Genomic DNA, 15,805 nt, shown 5'->3' with positions numbered 1-15,805 from the left:
TTTATTTTAGACTGTAACTTTAATTTGTTTATTTTACAATCTGTAATTCTTCCTCTTCATGTTTGACTTCCTCACTGATGGATACAATCTTTATATAGGAGCCATGTCTATGTTTTTAATCTTACTGGCTTTGTGCAAGCATCGAGAGCTAGGAACTGATATCCGAATTTACCACATAATCCTCTACAATTTAGAAGGTGCCTTATCAAGTGGTTATCTGGAAGCTTTAACAATGTAATCAAGAGGGGGATCAGTAAACTCAATCTCAAAAACTAAATTAGAAGGAACACATTCCCTTTTGGCCTTTATAGCCATGTCAAAGATAGAGAGAACAGAAGGAATTGAAGCACGGAGGCATTATATCCAGCACAGCCACATCCTTCAAATGCCTGGGAGGTTAGTTTTATAAGGCTACCAGTCCATTAACCTTCACAGGAATAAGAATAAAGTAAAACAAAGAGGCGTTCTCAATAGACATAGTGCTGCTTACATATAACCATGCTGACACACCTCACCCTGGGGGTTGAAGATAAAGAAAGAACTTCTGCCCCCACAAGCATACAAAATGGTAAAGACACCATGTGATAAACGTAACATTTCTGTTGTTCCACACTGGGTCAAATCTGCTATTGAAAGAAAGAGGAGTCAGTTTAGGAAGAGTCAGGGGTGACTCCTGGTGGACTTCTGCCTCATTCACTGATTTATAACGGGCAGTGGGGGTGGGACGCACAACCTCATCTATTTAGTAAGATCCCAGTCTTCTCCTTGTTGCCTCTCTGCCATTCCCCTCTCAGTGGGTATATTCAGAACTATTAATTTTCTGATTAATGCATTACCTGAAAGCCAGAGGGGAATGATAAGATAGGGCATCGGAGCTCCTGCTTGTTTTTAAATGTTCTTGTTTGACTTAGGATATAATTAGAGCACAGATTGATGCTCCTGTTTAAAGGCAGTAAATCAGTTTGAAATAGAGGATTTCAGTAAATCATTTATCACATCATTAAAACTGTAGAATTCCTGTGTTGAGCAGACAGGAAAAACACCATAGTCATGTAATATATAACATGAACATTGTTCATCTTTCCATATAAAGATAGCTAAAAAAACTCATTACACATCTTTTTAACGTAAGTGTAAATAGAAAATACCATTAACTGTAGCAAAGGAAAAGCCACTGTTGGTGAGACTGGGATCTAGCATAAAGGGGGCAGAACAAGTTTCCTAATAACGATTAAAACAATGGTTGATAAAAAAAAACACTGGAAAATCACACATTCCCACAGATGACGTTTGTGCATCACTATGGAAAAAGTTAAAGAAAGCTACATTTTCACTAAGATAAGGGATTAGAAGCAACGTTAGGTAGGGCAAACAACATGAACAAAACCTAGGAATGAGAATTACAAAGGCAACCACTGGTAGATATTCTGTGAAGGAATAGTCCGTTATCTTGTCAGGGACGGGGCAGGAGGAGGGTGCTTGTCCTGAATGCTGAGGTTTCTTTCTTATAACCTGATTCCCAAAAGATGAAGGTGGATTGAGATACTGAGTTTAGGGAATTGCAGGTTTGAGGTCTAACCTTTTCTGCTGTATTTCTAACTTGCTGAATTAGAACTACCAGAATTTGAGCTATTTGTTAAGAATATTACCACCCAGCAGAGGCATATTGCAGACAAATTATCCAGTGTCAGCTCTGAGCTGTAGTTAAATTAACCTTATTCAGACAGCCAGGGGAGATGCTCTAGCTTTATTTTTCCTGCTTGGATAAAATACCTCTGAAATGATATTAGGAGAGAAAGGTGTTCTTTTAGCTCACGAGTCTACACAATAGTCCACTGTTTGGGGGAGTCTCGTGTGAAAGGAATTTTAAAAAGCTGGTCATGAGGCACCTGTACTGAGGAACAGGGAGAAGCAAATGCATACTTGCTTGGTTACTGGTTTACCTGTATTCAGCTAAAACTCCGGAGACAGAGGCAGAGACCCACATTGGAGCACCGGACAGAAATCTCAAGGTCCAAATCAGGAGCAGAAGGAGAGAGAGCACGAGCAAGAAACTCAGGACCGCGAGGGGTGCATGCACACACTGAGACAATGGGGATGTTCTATTGGGAACTCACCAAGGCCAGCTGGCCTGGGTCTGAAAGAGCATGGGATAAAACCGGACTCGCTGAACATAGCGGACAATGACTACTGAGAACTCAAGAACAATGGCAATGGGTTTTTGATCCTACTGCACTTACTGGCTTGGTGGGAGCTTAAGCAGTTTGGATGCTCACCTTAATAGACCTGGATGGAGGTGGGGGGTCCTTGGACTTCCCACAGGGCAGGGAACCCTGATTGCTCTTTGGACTGACGAGGGAGGGGGGCTTGATTGGGGGAGGGGGAGGGAAATGGGAGGCGGTGGCAGGGAGGAGGCAGAAATCTTTAATAAATAAATAAATAAAAATCAAATTAAAACAAAAATAAAAAGCAAAACAAAACAAAAAACCTATGATACTTAGGCCTTCCTCACCATACTAAATAAAAAACTAAATATGAATCCAATTTAACCAATATATATTCTTAAACGGCCTGTCTGGTCTTTGCAAATCTCTAATGTCTGTTAAGTTTTTCAAGGGGTACCCTTGCCACCTCAGGATTTCAACTAGGCAGCAATACATTTAAAATACTTTTGAAACTCCCTTGCAAATATGTTTTATTCTGATTCAGAGAATTAAACTGAATTACTAATGTGCCACAATTGTCTGAACAAGAGATCAGAGAAGAATCTGGGGTTTCTTTTCCATCTCCCCATGCAACCATGTTTTCCTTGCTTGCTCTGCCCACACAGGGCTTGGATGGACATGACAGCCGAAGTCTGAAGTCGCCAAAGTGTACTCACCAGCCTGATTAGTCGTGATGCTGACTGCAGCAAATTGTCTCGGTGGTGAACTCAGCTCTGACACCCCATTAATGGCATCGATCTCAAAGGTGTAGTTAGTGTGTGCCAGGAGGTCTGTCACTGTCACCGTGGTGTTGGTGAGTCCGAGCTGCCGAGGGAGGAAGCGGACGTTGGGGCTGCACGGCTCACACTGCCTCACATTCCAACCACATTTTTTACATATGATGTTGAAGGTAATATCTTTCCGGCCTCCTGTGTCCAGGGGCCAGCTCCAGTCCAGGATAACTGAGGTCTCGTTTATGTTAGAGATAACATTTCTTGGTGCGGATGGAGGTCCTGCAAAATAGTTCCACAAAGATTAATGAACATTGCCTCTGATTTCTACTAAACAGGAAATGGGTAACTAATAAAGGACGCGAAGAGGTACATATCAATCCTGTCCTTATTATCGGCTCCAATTCATCCTCAGAGGATCCATGAGATTTTAGGCACATGGATTCAAGAGGAACGATCTCGCCCAGCTATGAACTGGAAATTTCTCCTTATGATTGAGGATCTATTTACAGTGTCCAACAAAGAAATTTACTACTATATCCAATACCCTGGTGAATAGTTATGAAAACTTCAGTATTTTGTTTATAAATCTTAGTTCCTGCCCACAACCTTTTTTATTTACCGCTATCTATGACCAAGAGATAGAAAAAGATAATAAAAATCCCCAAACCTAAATCCCCAATTGTAACCTCCCCTGTTCTGGGGAGTAAATTCATTGAGAGATTCTAAAGTCAGATACAGAATTGCGTTTACTTTATATGGTGCTGCATTGCAGGAAATTTTTTTAAAACAAATTCATATTTATGTGATAAATGTTGCATTTGAGATGAGTCAAGCATGAAGAAGGAAACAGAGACTTTTCAGTTTGCATATGGAAAACAGAAAGAAAGGGGCAATGCTTCATACACACACACACACACAAACACACACACACAGACACACACACACACACACCTCAAAAACAAACAGCACAGCCACAGGATAAAACAAACCAAACCAAACATGGAGCATGGGTTGCAGCAGAACTACTCACGGGTACAAGCCATGGATGGAGGGTCTTTGTCTGCCCGGAAATAATTATTCTCACACCTGCAGTTCACTGAACCGTCTTCATGTGTCGAGCTGTGTGGTGGGCACTTAGCACACTTGGCAATACCATCTGAGGCCTTGTAGAAGCCTGGTCGACAAGCTGCAAACAAAATGGCTCTTTTAAGATTTCTGCAATTGTTTTGCATCTTGAAATGTGTAAAACAGATTGTTGGATGTCAGAATACTAATTTTTTTTATGAGAAAAATGAATTTGTCTCCTCCCATAATTTACAGAAACAAGTAATGTGGGCAGTGTGATTTCCCCTTGTATTCATTTGAATTTGATTTGCACCAAATGTCAAGGGAAATAAACCAAAAAATTAAAAGTCCCAAGATTAAGATCACTTTGGCACTAACGTACGCTTTTTCAGCTTGCTTCTTCACAGCTTTTCTTGGCGTTGGACATTTTGTGGTGAGAATAAGGCAAAATTATGTCATGATGCAGTCATTCTGATTCTACAACATGAGGCACTGTGTGTCCTATCTGCACTGTAGTTACCACTAAACTGCCTGTTGACATGTTTTTACATTTCTATCTGTAGAGAGCTTTGGGCTGAATACCTTAAGGGGCAGGAGGGAAAAAAATCACAGTGTGCCGCATATCTTAAGACTGTTAAGTGATTTTCCTGAGCGATTATTATTACTATTGGTCTGGATAATGTCTCTTAACATCTAGGCCAATGGCACACCCACAGGATTTAAGTTCATTTCCTTATCTACATCTGAAACAGAAAACGCTTTTCTCATTTACACTGTTGTAGGTATGAATTGTTACTAGATAAAAGTTTCTTGCAAATTAAAACTATGTCAATTTTTTATTTTTTTATTTTTATTTATTTATTTTTGGAATTTTTAGACATGGTTTCTCTGTAGTTTTTTGGTTCCTGTCCTGGAACTAGCTCTTATAGACCAGGCTGGCCTCGAACTTACAGAGATCCGCCTGCCTCTGCCTCCCGAGTGCTGGGATTAAAGGCATGTGCCACCACCGCCTGGCTATGTCAATTTTTTTTTTCTGTGCACATCTCTGCATAATGTAGTTTTATAAGTCCAATAAGCTCCTCGTCAAACACTGATTATAGTTTCCCATTTGACTCCTTATAGAGGACTGTCTCCCATTACTTTCATTTAGTCTGATGGAACATCTAACATGTTCCTCTGTTTCATTTGAATAATTGAAAAACAAATTGGGAACTGAAATCACTGTGAAGTTTCTAACAAGAGTTCTTTAGAAATTATTATAACGAAGGAATTTAGCATCCAAATTCTGGGGTTTACCTTTTAAAATTCAAATTAAAGGATACCTTGAGATAGGATGGTTTGTGGCCTTTGTACATACATTAGCATGCACAGAGTGTAACCAAATTTAATAATTTTCTTCAATCAACTTTGTCTTGTGAATGAAGTGCTATTTTCACTCAAAGATAACTTATGTGGACAGCTGTTAACTTCTACAGCATAAACCTTAATTCAGAAGGAATCAGCTCCATATATGCAATGAATTCACTCTTATTCACTTCCAGAGATACAGGGATGATTCAACATACGAAAATCAACATTGTCCACCATATAAACAAACTGAAAAAATTTTGATCATCTCATTAGATGCTGAAAAGAGCACTAAATAAAACCCAACACTACTTCACATTAAAGGTCTTGAAGAGATCAAGGATACAAGGACCGTTTTCTAAACATAATAAAGGCAATAAACAGCAAGCTGACCGCAAACATCAAATTAATGGAGAAAAACTCTAAGCGATTCCACTACTGAAATCAGGAACAAGACAAGGCTGTCCACTATCTCCATATCTATTCAACATAGCTAGAACAATAAGACAACAAAGGGAGTTCAAAGGGACACTAATTGGAAAGGAAAAATTCAAACTTTCGCTATTTGCAGATGATATGATAGTATCCATAACTGACCTCATAAATTCTACAAGGGAACTCCTACAGCTGATAAATAGTTACAGTCATATGGCCGCATGTAAGATCAACTTTTAAAAAAAAGTAGCTCTCCTATATACAAATGATAAAGGGACTGAAAAGAAATCAGAGAAACATCACCTTTTACAATAGCTACAATAACACAAAATATCTTGGGGTAAACTAAACAAAGATGTAAAAGACCTGCATGACAAGAACTTTAAGTCTTTGACAGAAGAAATTGTGAAAAATATCAGAAAATGGAAAAATCTCCCATACTCTTGGATACGTACGATCAACATAGTAAAAAAAAAAAAAAAAGAAAGAAAGAAAATCCTACCAACCATAAGCAATCTATAGATTCAGTGAAATCCCCATCAAAATCCCAGCACAATTCTTCATAGACCTCAAGAGAACAATACACAATTTCATATGGAAAAAACAAAACCCAGAATACTCAAAGTTTCCTGAAATAAACTGAGAAAGATACAGAGGTAGAAGGGACCATTAGAGTCACATAACTGATGAAAATCATTCATGCAGTCTTGCTATTTTCTAGTTCCTAAAAAGATTGTCTATTCCAGGATGATTTTGCAATATATGAGTTAACTTTTGTTGTTACACTGAGGTACTAATGAATAAATCCTATCATCTTAATCCAATCCGCACTGTAATACACATATCCACCCCCATTGCCCTTAAGCACTTTTAGAAACCATTCATTCCTCACATCCTATCATGCCACGGGAAATTATATAAATTATATAAACAAAACATGTATTCAGCTTCTGCTTTCAATTTAATTCATTACAAAATGGCTTTTAATTTTCAGACAGGGCTTGCTGAGTCTTTCAGAACTTAATTTGCAGTGTCCTGCTGTAGCTTGTTATTTTGTTTGCTTGTAAATTTATCTGCATGTTTTTGTTTGAGGCTTTTACAGGTACAACATCTGGTATAAAGGTATTCACTAAGTACTTGATCAGTTTTTCTTCATGTTGTAAATGCCTATGTGATATTTTTTAAATGAAAAAGTCATGTCTTAACTACATAGCACTCCATCTAGATTATTGATAACACTTGAACATAGCTATGATCAATAAGTCTCTGCACTTTAAGATAGTTGTAGTAAATAAGTATACAAGCTACAGACATGGCTCAAACTAGTAAGGAGAATTTGTTCAATCATTGTTGCATAATAATAGTGATAATAAAATTAGCTATAGACATATTCAATTTAATATATATTTGGCAATTAATTAATTTTGCTTAAAATATTGGATAGGCATGAAGAGATACTTATCTCCAATTCTAATCACAACAAAAGGTCTTTCAAAAGGCTTGGTGGGGTACGGCTGTAATCTCAGCACTTGTGAAGCATAGGCATGTGGACCTCTGTGAATTCCAGGCAGGCCCAGGGCTACATGGTAAGACACTGTCTGAAATAAAGGTCAAGGGCACTCTTGAAATGTTAAGTGAGCTATAGACATCCACAGATGGAGTGTAATTTGAGAGACCTCATGAAATTTGAGTTGGAAGTGGCCACTAAGACTAAATTAAATCCACAAATAGATCAATATGTAAAGGCAAATTATTATTTAGTGACATATTGCCAGAATTGTGAAAAACCCTTAATTTTATTTGTTAATAGAGTTCTGATTTTGTTGAGCATTCTACTTGTATTCCCTTATTCATATTTTATGCCAACTATGAAATAGTGGCAAAAGTAAAAGCAAAAATTGTGACCAAAATAGTAGATACTCAAGATGGATGAATAAAACTGTCTGTTTTTGTTTATTGTATGCTATTCTAACCTTAACTGTGAGAGCATTATGCTTGTAATGACAGAGAACTAAAATTTAAGAAAGTTAGAGGAATATGTACCTTGTACTCAATGATTCACCTAACACCTGTCTGGAAATTTCTTGAAATTAGAAAGATCATGGCTCACGTTAATGCAAACAAACAAACAAATAAAGCAGAGCTTTGGGAGAATGTAATAATCCTAGGAAATCACATTAGCCAGGGTTGATATGGGTTACATTTGAGAATTGACTTTCAGAAAGTAAGTCACACTGAGGACAGATTCTGCATATTCTGACAACCAAGAAAACTTCGGAAGTTTCAAGTTGAAATATCCAACTACTAGTATCTATCTACTGACGAGTATCACAGCTACAATAAGTTCTCTACTAACATCTAAATTTAGTAGACATCATCAATCCTTCTGAATGACAACCATATACACACTTATGTGGAATCATACAGCATTTAAAATAGCATAGATATGAATCTGCTTCTTTTGTCTTCTGGATTATTCAAACAAAGGAAAGGGGGGGGGGAGAGGATGAAGTAGACTAGGAGAGAAGTGATAACTTATCTGAGATGAAGAAATTCTGTGAAATAGTTCAGAGAAAAAAGGTATTTTTAAATCTGGTTTTATTTCCCTCACTTTTGTTTTTGTTTCTGATTTGTTTTTTGAGTCTGGATTTCTTTGTGTATAAGCCCTAGCTATCGTGGAACTAGCTTTTTAGTCCAGGCTGGCCTTGAACTCACAGAGATTCACTTGCCTTTGACTCCTGAGTGCTGGGATAAAAGGCATGTACCACCAATGTTGGTCCCCTTTGGTTTTTTGAGAGAACATCTTGCAATAGAGTCCTTACTTGCCTGGTACTGTGTACCCAGAGTAGCTTAGGAAAGACAATCCTCTTACCTCTTCTGCAATATTTTGGATTGCAGATTATGCTATCATGTCCAACTTATTTTTCTGCCTTCAATTTTAAGAAATAAACAATTTACGCACTGAAACATGACTTTCATATAAAATTTAAATTGCATATATGCATGTTAGAAAAATAATCATCTAACATTCCTTAAACGTAAGCTTCCCCTCCCACCCAATTTACTCATTTTGTCATCTACAACAAATAGGAAACATTTTCAGAAGCAGTAATGTTGTTGTCTACATATCTCCCTCAAAGATTTTTTTTTTTTTATGTTTCATACCTATTGCTGATATGGGGAAATGGGAAAGTACATTATTGGAAGAACAGAGAGAGACTGTTAATTTCAAAAACAAAGTAAAAACAGAAACTATGGTTTCTACACTGAATTTTAGACTTTGGAAGTTCGAGAGAAAAATCCATGGATTCCAGACCAACTTGGGCTACAGAGTGAGGCCCTGCTTCAAAACAAATAAACAAGCAAAACAAATAGGGTAGCATGCTGCACTCAACACCTATGCAGACAATAAATTCTGCTTTTCTTATTATATGTAGAATAATTTTCCTTATAATTTCTCTGAATCGTCCACTGAAACTAGGGATATATTTGAAAATAAAACTTAAGAATGTAATTTCACATAAAAAGTACTTGCTTTTGAGAAAACAAAAATTTATACTGGGAAGGTTTTATACACACATATGTGTGCATGCTAATATATATCTATATATTAACATAGATAGAAATATCTATTTATCCTACATTAAAGCATCTTCTTCCCTGGCCAGAAATTAATTAATGCTGAATTAACTGTTTATCAAATATGGATTGTTCATTTTCAAAAAAATATTTATGGAATTATTGAATACTTTACATTAAAATGCACAAATATCTGTTTCTCACCCTTCATTGTAAAATGAGGGCTTTAAAAATTTACATATTTCCTTCATGCAATTATATTTTATATGCTAAGAAGATAACACTTAGAAAAGAAAAACCATTTTCAAGTAAAGATTAGAAATTTGATGTGATAATGTATTTTTTTCAAGGTTGCCCTCCTGCCAGTGATTCCTTAATGGTACAATTACCTCTGTGAGCTACCATCTCTGTTTTTCCCTGTTTTTGAAGTTGTTAAGCTTCCTCTGACCTTCCAACAAGCCACTACTATAGAGCAAATACAAGAAACTCTTCAAAAGACATGTGCATCACAACGTTTTATTCTGCATTTGTTTTTAAGATTTCATTTGTGGGTATATGTGTATTTTTGTGCGTATTTCTTCCACATGTTTGTGGATACCCAATCCCAAGGAACTGGAAGCATTTGTGAGGCTACCGATATGGATGCTGGGAATGGATCTCATGAGCCCTGGAGTAGTTGCCAATCTTCCTCACCACTGAGCTATCTCTCCAGCCCTAGAATTTAGTTTTAAACTAAAACCCTCAGCTTTAAAGTCAAGGATTACTGTTATACAGACCAGTCACTAAATCAGTAAGCAAAGAAAATATAAATAGATTTAAACTGGCTGCCAAATTATTTATAACTTCCCTTAGGTAATCTGATAATAAAATATTCTTGGTTAAATGCAGATAAAAATACTATTCATATATTTCAGTTCCATCTTATAAAACCAAGAGCAATTAACATTCAGATGATAAGGGACATTCATAAGATAAGGAAGTCTTGTGCCACCTCTTTGTTTTTCCTGTTAACTGGATTGATTATGTGGTCCTAGGTATGTTGTCTGTACTTGTTACACAAGATATTTTAAAACTAGTTATGAATAATAAGTCTCATATTTGTTTTTAATAGATAAATAAATGAGGATAATGAACCAGTTTATAATCATCATTGATTTAATGTGAGAAAGGCATCCCCTCCAGCATACTACATTTCAGCAGGAATTTCCCAGAAATCAGACCTCTTCATTTCTTATGTGATGTAGGCACTACACTAACGTATTCTTTGAATTTTTTTTTCTTTTTCTTTTTGCAGGTAAGTAGATGGATTTGGAAAGAGTCATTCTGAGTGAGGTAATACAGTCCCAGAGAAGCAAATGCTACATAATTGCTCTCACTTGTGGATGCTACCTTTGAATGTTTACATATAAGTGTTTCGTTTGGAATGGTCATGGAAATCATAAAATATCAAGTGCCCTTTGTGGAGAGGCTTTGAAGGACACTGAAGGGATTTATGGAGCAGAAAAGGATACACTTATATATGGGGGGGTGTTAAAGTAAAAGAGGAGAATTAGAAGAGATAAATACTACTAAAGTCATCAGAACAGTTATGTAGAAACCTCCTATTGTAGGACCTGCCTATAGTCTATCTACATAATAGCTAAAAACAGTTAAAAATGGGGGTAGCCTTTAACAGGGCAGCAATAACCCTCTTAGATACTAAATGGTAAAAAAATAAATAAGTCTGATACAGAAAATGAGTTACTCCTTTTGGAGCAATTTATGAATAAGGTCACAAAGATTTCCAAATACAGTCATTGCTCTGGTTACTCTGTCAAACTTTACAATAAGGCCCTGTTGCTAAAGACACCCCATATTTCAATCATAGAACATAGAGAAATCCAAATGGGATTCTACTGGATAATTCATCCCTACTGACTTGATTTTATAGTGCTGCAAGTTTCTATGCATGCTTCTGTAGAAACAAAGTAATCTCTGTAACCCAGCTGTGGAAAGGAGTTTTGGGTACAAAGTTCCATCCCTAGTCAAAAAGCTGTCCATAGTTCTTGGTTGCTCAGAGAATAATAATCAGTTTGCTTTAAGCGTAGCCCCTGATATTGACCAGGTTCCAGAGCAAGGTTGCCTTCCCAAGAAGGCAAGTTTTCTTTCAGAAGCACAAGTTCTTTAAGGAATTTTAAAAAGGGACACAAAGTTGAGTGGACAGAATGAGCTTGAACTGCTATTGACCAAGTTGTTTCCTAATACCCTTCAGACTAGTTACTTTTTTTAAAAATTCTTTTTTAATTAAAATTTCCACCTGCTCCCATTTCCCTCCCCCTCCTCCCACATATTGCTCCCTCCCCCCTCCCCCCCATTCCCACTCCTCTTCTCCTCCCCCCACTCCATAATTAAGTCTTCTGAGAGGCTGAGGAGAATATCTTGTGCATGTGAAATGCACACTCATAAGAGCTCTAGCTTGAATTCCTAACAACTGTGTAAGAAGCTGCATTTGACAGTGTATATACCTATACCTTTAGTATTGGGGGAGGGTGGAGACCGAAGAAACTCTGGTCCCCAGCAAAACTCTATGTTCAGTGTTACAAAGAAATAAATTACGGTGATAGATCAGGATACAGACATCTTACTTTGTCATCCTTCTGTATTTGTAGATATGGATACATATCTGCAGATAGATACACATGTGTATATCTACAATACTCATATAATCATATATGATCACACAAATCTCATTTGGTGAAAATAAATCAAAATGTTGAATTAACTTAAATTTAAAAATTACAAAATGATACGAGTTTATTCTCTTTTAATGATAAAGAAAATTGTCAGATGACCAAATGTTAAAAATACAGTTTAAAATAAATTTCCTTTACTTTCTTTAGATTAGTTTGCACTGAGGATGAGTTTGCCTTCCTTTCCTAATTAGGCTTTATTACTCTTATTTACAGTGGTGAGTTAATGAAGATATAGTTGTTCTCTTACTGAGAAGGTCCCAAAATTTACAGAGAAGGGAAAGATGACTACCATGGAACAGATGGGATGGCACCTGTCAGGGTTGCATTTGTCACCTTGACACAAACCTAGACAAGCCAGGGAAGAGAAAATTCTTGTTGGAGAAAAAGCCTCCCTTATATTACATGATCCTGTCTATGAGTCACACTCTTGATTGCTCATTGATGTGGGACAGTCATCCCTGGGCGGTTGACCTCAGCCATATGACAGCCATGAGAGCTTAGCCTATCAAAGAACCAGTGAGCAGCTTTCCTCCATGGTCCCTGTCTTTCCTCTGATCTGGGTTAAGGTCCTGCCCTAGTTTCCATCCATGATAGACTATGATTAAGATGTAGGTGACATCCTTTTGCTTTCCTAAGCTGATTCTGGGTACAACAAAGGAAAGCAAATTAGAACAAGGCACCTGCCTATATTAATCTGGGAACAAAGCAATATTAACAAAATTACAGAAGGAAATGAACATTATTTTAATCTGTAGAGGAAGAATTAGAAATATCTTGAGAACTTGCAATTCTATAGGTGAAAAAGCAAAACAATTCAATAGAAATTAAACACTCGATGCCCATGGAGCAGATTAAAAATACCAGCCCCAACAGAGAATAAAGAAGAAAAAAATGAATCACAACTTATTGCAGGCACAGTGCATATACTGAGTAATGGTTACAGAAGCATTTTGAGACTCAAGGTTGGCCTCCTCCCCAAAGCACGTAGCACACTTTTCTTGTAGGTTGTAATTGATGGATTTGAGCTCTGCTGATACTGAGAGTGGATCAGGTTACCATAGTGAAAGAAAAACAAATGCACTTAGTAAACCCTGGTGGCTACTGTTGAAAGAAATTAGACAGCCTTTAGCTACAAAGCGAAGCTTGTCTCCCAACTGACTAATGTGGCTGACTTTTAGAAGAAACATGGTCCTAATTAAGGTTTAAAAGGCTCATTTCAATTTGAATTAACTTTAAACTATAAAACAAAGCTGTTGGTAAATAGTACTCTTTCAGTATTCAGACATTAGCTGCTATACACAAGGCTATACCACCAATTCCCAGCTATAAACACAAACTATTGGCCAGAACCACCACCGACTAAACAGTCGATTTCCTGGCCTAACAAATCCAAGTCTGACAGGGGCTATTTGCTCGTACAAGGTCAAAGCAACTGTTTATTCTCCCAATGAGCTGGACTGCTCAATCTTACAGGCATTCTATTCTTTGTCATCTGAATAGAGGTACAATGCTTGGTGGCAAGGATAGGACATTTCCATGCATTGGAAATGCCTCTGTTTAGTCATTAAACTGCCTGCAAATCACATCACTGACAAAATGATCAAGTGTTTCCTTGTTGGGCTACTTCCTTTCTAAAAAACAAAACAAAACAAAAAAGTTCCTAAGGCAAAATGTTATCACACAGAATTCACAACAATATGGTATGGCTCAAAAAATGGATTGGCAACAAGACTGTATTGTGTTTGTTGGTGTCCTATCAGATTAAGCAGGAGAAGTGCCAGTAACACTGAAATATGTCCATTTTGCTTTTGCCATGGAGAATGCTAAATGTGCCTGATGCTGACAGTATGCTTTGCTATCTTTTCTCTGCATTGCTTTCTAGGAAGAACTGTCTGTCCTAAGAGTGGAAAATTATTTATTAATAAAAATATATATGGAGAGAAAGAATATGACTTTTATGAGATCTTAGCACAATGAATGTCAATGTTCAATGCCCAAATCCACACCTGAGACAGAAGCAGTGACCATTTGAAACTTTTGGCATAAAATTAGAAGTTTTCCTGAAACTATAATAGAATTAAAATGTTTAGGGACTGTCCCTATAGGAACTAGGGAAAAGCTAAATCCTGTTTACATCTGAACACTCCCTTTGTTGTATTAGGATGTCCTTCTCAGCATGGGAATTGTGAGAAGAGAATGAGAACCACCACCAATCCCACCTTGATCTTTGTTGCTTTTAGAACATAGAACTAAAGGAAATATTTAAATATAAAATATACCATGAGCTATATGTCTAAGATTAAGAGTTCAAAATACAGTACAGGGGCTTTAGATGAGCAATGACTAGAAGATTTACTTTACATGGATGAAAAAAAGAACGGTTTGCCTCAAGTATGTTCAACTACATGAAGTCATGATAATACTGATAAGTTAGAAGAAAAATATTCCTTAAATTTGGAAAGCAGTTAAATAAATAACATTATATTCATGTATTTTATGAGAACATAATACCAATTTATTACATTTTTGATAACATTTATATTTTATATATAAATATATTTGTATTTTTGTATATTAAAAACAGGTCAAAATTATGTATCATCTGTTCTTACGTTTTATTCATTTTTACTAATTCACCAAATCTGATGAATGTCATCTGTTATCAAATAAACTTAGAGATCTTAAAAACAAAATGGATTTACATGTAAGACAAAGACGTTGTATGTGTGTATGTGTGATTTGAACATACATGAACAAGCCATGTGCATGCAAAGTATGTAGGGATACATATATGTGCTGCTGAAGTCTCCCATCCATCTCTCTTTTCCAGTCAGTTTCTATTGACTGTCTGATGCACACACACAAACACATCACAGGTTTTATTTGTACTGATTTCTACTATATTACACTGTTTCTTATTCTTCTTACTCTGCTGTGGGGCAATAGTCTGTATTCTGTCAATTATATTTTAAATAAACGTTGATTGGCCAGTAGGCAGGCAGGAAGTATAGGCAGGACATTCAGACAGGAAGTAGAAACGGGTCAATGAGAACAGGAAAATTCTGGGAAAAGGACACAGTCCGACCCAGCCAGAGAAGAAGCTGTGACTACCTTGCTGAAAAAGTTACTGAGCCATGTGACTAACACACATAAGAATAATGGGCTAATATAAGTTGTAAGAGTTAATAAGAAGCCTGAGCTACTAGGCCAATCAGTTTATACCTAATGTAGACTCCTGTGTGATTTCTGTGGGAATTAACAATTTCAGGGAACCAGGCAGGACAGAAACTCAGACATTACTTCTCCATATTTCTTTTAAAATTGCACTATGGCTGAGCATGATGTTTGACTACAAATTCTGATAACCTGCTAATGTAAATTTTACACTTTTGATTTCAAGTAATCAGCTCTCCACTTGAGAATTTTTTTTCAAGACATGGTGTGTTATTTTTAAAATCTAGAAATTAATTGAAAATCTATGAAAGATGTCAATAGTGAAGGGAAAACATACAGAGTTTTGAGTGGTGCAAGACAAAACCGGAATATTTGTGAGTTTATTTACCATGCTAATATCCAGCTCTAAGTGGGTGACATTCTGACATTTGATTATCGAAGGAAAAGCATTATCATTGAATTTTATCAGAAATCATTGCATGTGGATTTATTCTTTAAAATGAATATACATTAAAACTGCTGGTTTATATTTTAA

The 15,805-nt window shown here is 36.6% G+C and overlaps 1 protein-coding gene across 2 annotated transcripts in view; it reads right to left on the bottom strand.

The window, feature by feature from the left end:
• Nucleotides 1–15,805, bottom strand: part of Epha3 (EPH receptor A3) — a 306,637-nt gene that overhangs the window by 97,092 nt on the left and 193,740 nt on the right. For both annotated transcript variants that reach the window (XM_057763683.1, XM_057763684.1), the window contains exons 4-5: nucleotides 3,969–4,124; nucleotides 2,882–3,217 (exon numbers count right to left, since the gene is read on the bottom strand). In XM_057763683.1, the coding sequence (XP_057619666.1) occupies nucleotides 2,882–3,217; nucleotides 3,969–4,124 (492 nt within the window). The remainder of the gene's footprint in view (nucleotides 1–2,881; nucleotides 3,218–3,968; nucleotides 4,125–15,805) is intronic.

This window comes from Chionomys nivalis, chromosome 3, assembly GCF_950005125.1.
Source record: "Chionomys nivalis chromosome 3, mChiNiv1.1, whole genome shotgun sequence".
In the NCBI taxonomy this organism is placed as follows: Eukaryota; Metazoa; Chordata; class Mammalia; order Rodentia; family Cricetidae; genus Chionomys; species Chionomys nivalis.
Note: the sequence above shows the minus strand (reverse complement) of the source record. Positions and strands in the feature narration are given on the sequence as shown.